Here is a 4,670-nt window from a genome sequence, read left to right as displayed (position 1 = left end):
ACATTGTACCTGCACATGTATCAAGAGGAGCAAAGAATATTGCGTGTTGTGTGTGAAAAACATTGCAAGATTACACAAGTGTCTCAAAGTTATGACGATTTTAAATATGAGAAAATCACTTTAACTCACACACAATCATAACTGTTTAATGAGGACTATCACCTTTGAGGTACATCCTATAACTCCCACATCTCCTAAAAAACACGCTTGCAATCATATTTAAAGCATTTTGTTCTTTTTGCTTTTATTTTCTTTGCATATTTTCTTTTTATTAAGCAAACCATGCATGGGTATATAAAGAGAGAGAAAATAAATACCAAATTATGTTAAGCTTTTTGACATTGCACTTTTGCTATGCCGAAGCATACAGATGTCATTGACATTGCACTTTTACTATGCCGAAGCATATAGATATCATATCATGATTGGCGGGTAACAGTGGTGAGATAGTTATTTATGCCATTCTCTTAGGATTTTCTAGTCCTTCCCGTCAAAAAGATGATACGAGTGTTAAGTACAAGAGATTACTTAACCTTACTCATCACAAATAAAGAGCCACAAAGCTCACTTGCTTAGTTGTGTATAAGAATACTCATCTAAGCTACAAGGGATACAAAGTTTAGAAAACTCTGTTCCAATGGCCATTTTAAGGTTCACAAGAACCGATGTACACAAACACACACTGCTTTTGTATTTTTCTAAATTTTTCAATTTTAAAAAAAAAATTTTGAATTAAAACAAAACAACTAAAAATTGAAAAAATAATAACCAAAAACATGCAAGACAAAATAAAGCAAAACATAAAAACTAGATGCAAATGCATGAGAAGGAGAAAGGAGGGGAAGAAGATCAATCTATGGAGATAACAACAATGTTTTGACGAAGGAATTCAAAACGTTTGCTGTCCAGAGGCTTGGTGAAGAGGTCAGCCTTTGATCATCGGTGTGAATAAACTCAAGAGTAAGAGTACCATCTTTGACAAGCTCCCTAATGAAGTGGTGTCGAATCTCTATGTGTTTAGTTCGAGAATGTTGAATCGGATTCTTAGAGATGTTGATGCCACTGGTATTGTCACAATAGATGGTGAGATGATCTTGACAAATACCAAATCATGGAGGAGTTTTTGCATCCATAAGAGTTGAGTGCAACAGCTACCAGCAACAATGTACTCAGCTTCAACAGTGGATAAAGAGATGGAATTCTGCGTTTTGCTCATCTAGGAGACAAGATTATTACCCATATAAAAACAACCCCCGATGTACTCTTTCTATCATCAGCATTCCCTGCCCAATCAGTGTCAGAGTACCCAGATAAGACATCGTTAATGTCCTTGCTGTACCACACATCAAAATCAACGGTGGTTTTGACATACTTTATGATTCTCTTTAAAGCAGTCATATAAGACTTTTTAGGATTAACCTGATATCGAGCACACACTCCTACACTATAACTAATATCAGGTCTACTAGCAGTGAGGTAAAGAAGACTACCGATCATGCTTCTATATAGAAATGAATCAACACTTTTACCTAACAAGTCAACAGTGAGTTTAACATTTGGCTCATAAGGGTTCTAACAGAACTAGAAGATTCTAAACCAAACTTTTTCACAAGATTCTTAGCATATTTAGATTGAGAAAGAAATAACCCTGAATCTTGTTGACGAATCTGCAATCCAAGGAAGTGAGTTAGCTCTCTAATCATGCTCATCTCGAACTTGGCTTGCATGAGTTTTGAGAAGCCATGAGCAAGTTCATCCTTAGTTGATCCAAAGATGATGTCATCAACGTAGACTTGAGCAACAATCAGCTCGCCATCTTCCTTCTTGATGAAGAGAGCCTAATCAGCCTTTCCCTTTGTGAACCCATGTGACACCAAATATTGTATGAGTTGATCATACCAAACTCTAGGTGCTTGCTTCAACCCGTAAAGTGCCTTCTTGAGATACAACACATGATCCGGAAAGTGTGGATCAATGAAGCCTTTTGGTTGAGCCACATAGACATCTTCTTTAAGTAGCCCATTCAAGAAAGCAATCTTTACGTCCATCTGATAAAACTTGAATTTTAACTGACAAGCTAAGGCAAGGAGAATTCTTATGGACTCCATATGAGCAACTGGAGCAAATGTTTCATCATAGTCTACTCCTTCAATTTGTGAGTATCCTTGAGCTACAAGCCGAGCCTTGTTGCGAATTACATTTCCCTCCTCATCAGTCTTATTGCGAAATATCCACTTTGTACCGATGATGTGCTCACCCTCTGGTCTAGGTACTAATGTCCAGACATCATTCCTTTGAAACTGAAGCAGTTCATCGTGCATTGCTTCAACCCAACTTTCATCTTGAAGAGCTTCCTCAACTTTAGTTGGTTCAACCTGTGACAAATAACAAGAATAAGACACAAAGTTAGCAACACATTTATCAACTGTTCGATTCCTTAATGTGAGTTCATTCATATTTCCCACATTATCTTCTAGGGGATGATTTATCTTAATCCTGGAGGAGGGACCTTTCTCCTCATGGGGTTCAGAATCTGGTGAAGTGGGTGTATTCGAAGACTCTTCCAGGACACTAGGAGTACATGAAGTACTTGGAGATATTGGATCTTGTTCAATGATTTCTTGAACTTCTTTTGACTCAAGAGAAAGAATTTCTTTGGGAAGTTCCTCAAAGCTTTTCTCAGTATTGGAATCTGCAGACTCATCAATGACAACATTCACTGTCTCCATTACCTTCATGGTTCTTTTGTTGTATACTCGATAAGCCTTACTTGTAGAGGAGTATCCCAGAAATATTCCTTCATCACTTCTGGAGTCAAACTTTCCCACATTCTCTCTATCCTTAAGGATGAAGCAAGTACTTCCAAATATTCTAAAACACTTCACATTTGGCTTCCTTCCTTTCCATAATTCATATGGGGTCTTTTTGGTGTCAGGTCCGAAATACACCCTATTAAAAGTATGACATGCAGTGTTAACGGCTTCTCCCCACAAGTTTTTGGCTACATCCTTATTGTGCAACATGGCTCTAGCCATCTCCTGAATAACCTTGTTCTTCCTTTCTACTACACCATTCTGCTGAGGAGTAATAGGAGCAGAGAATTCTTGAGATGTACCTGATCTTGTACAAAAGGACTCCATTTATGAGTTCTCGAATTCTTTACCATGGTCGCTTCGAATTCGATCAATTTTCAGGTTCTTTTCATTCTGCAATCTTATGCACAAAGCTTCAATGTGCTCAGGAGTATCAGACTTGGATCGTAGGAGGATGACCCAAGTGTACCGAGTAAAGTCGTCCACCACAACCATGATGTATCTCTTACCACCAAGAGACTCGGTTCTAGTTGGACCCATATGGTCCAGATGTAAAAGCTCCAATGGTCTAGATGTAGCTGATGTCTGAGTGCCTGGATGCTTAGCTTTTGTCTGTTTTCCAAACTGACATGGTCCACACACTACATTGCTCATTCTACTAAGCTTCGGTATCCCTAAAACTGATTCACGCTTAGATACAGTAGAGAGATTTTTGTAACTAGCATGTCCCATCCGTTGATGCCATAGATCTTTATTTGGCAAACGAATGCTGTTGCACGCAATATCAGCATCAGGAACCAGTCCATAGCAGTTGTCTAGAGTGCGAACACCACTTATGAGTTTCTTTCCTGACTCATCCATGACGAGACACTTTCCCTTAGAGAATAGTACCATAAAGTCTTGATCACATATCTGACTTATACTCAAAATGTTCACCCTTAGACCTTCTACATACAAAACATTTGCAATGTCTGGCAGTCCAGGTAGAGAGATAATTCCCTTCCCTTTGATTTGTGATTTACTCCCATCACCAAAAGTGACATTGCCACCTTTCTTAGACTCAAAAACCTTGAAGAAGGATCAGCCTCCAATTATGTGTCTTGAGCAACCGCTGTCGAGGTACCACAAGCAAGTGTCCATAACTTTAAATGCGGACTTCATCATAAAGCACACTTCATGCTTAGATGATAGATCAGTGGGAATGGTACTTTCTCGCATCTGCCTCTTACGAGTTAAGCCTTTGATTTTTACTCTTCTCAGCTGAATTGCTGTGCACATTCTCATTCTAAGACAATCTAGTTTTCTCTTGGTCATGCAAAGATCCTTTCCAATGATCATCATAAGAGATTTCAAATAACTTTTAGACTTGTATTTTCTGAAATGCTCAAATAGATAGAGATTAGAAAAACAAGATGTATTTGAAAACATAGATCTCTTCAAGTCGGTGACAACCATGACAACAGGGGTCAATGGATCACACATAGAGCTTAAACCCTAATCAGAGTGTGCCTGCTCTGATACCACTTGATAGGCCAAAAACGAATTGACCCCTTGTGATGGATTAAGTTGATTAATTAACCAAGTTTATTAATTAATCAAATTAACATGAAGCGTGTGATAGCACAAACAAATCACCAATAAACTATAGTGCAGCGGAAAATAAATTGACATGGTGATTTGTTTACGAATGGGGAAAACTTCCAAGACAAAAACTCCACCGGGTGATTTTAAGGTCATCACTCCCGAGAATCCACTATTATCACAACAAGTAAAGGAATCTCAGTACCTTATACCAACCTACAGTTGAACCCTTACCCCAATACCCAATTGGACTTATTCTGTAGTGACAATCTCTCC

The 4,670-nt window shown here is 38.4% G+C and overlaps 1 protein-coding gene across 1 annotated transcript; it reads right to left on the bottom strand.

The window, feature by feature from the left end:
- Positions 1 to 1,009: 1,009 nt before the first annotated feature.
- Positions 1,010 to 1,497, bottom strand: LOC142625169 (secreted RxLR effector protein 161-like). Its single transcript, XM_075798865.1, has 2 exons — positions 1,252 to 1,497; positions 1,010 to 1,201 (listed from the first exon to the last, which is right to left on the bottom strand). The coding sequence occupies exons 1-2, from the start codon at positions 1,495 to 1,497 to the stop codon at positions 1,010 to 1,012; spliced, it is 438 nt and encodes a 145-aa protein (XP_075654980.1).
- Positions 1,498 to 4,670: the final 3,173 nt, after the last annotated feature.

Source organism: Castanea sativa, chromosome 2 (assembly GCF_040712315.1).
Source record: "Castanea sativa cultivar Marrone di Chiusa Pesio chromosome 2, ASM4071231v1".
Classification (NCBI taxonomy): Eukaryota; Viridiplantae; Streptophyta; class Magnoliopsida; order Fagales; family Fagaceae; genus Castanea; species Castanea sativa.
Note: the sequence above shows the minus strand (reverse complement) of the source record. Positions and strands in the feature narration are given on the sequence as shown.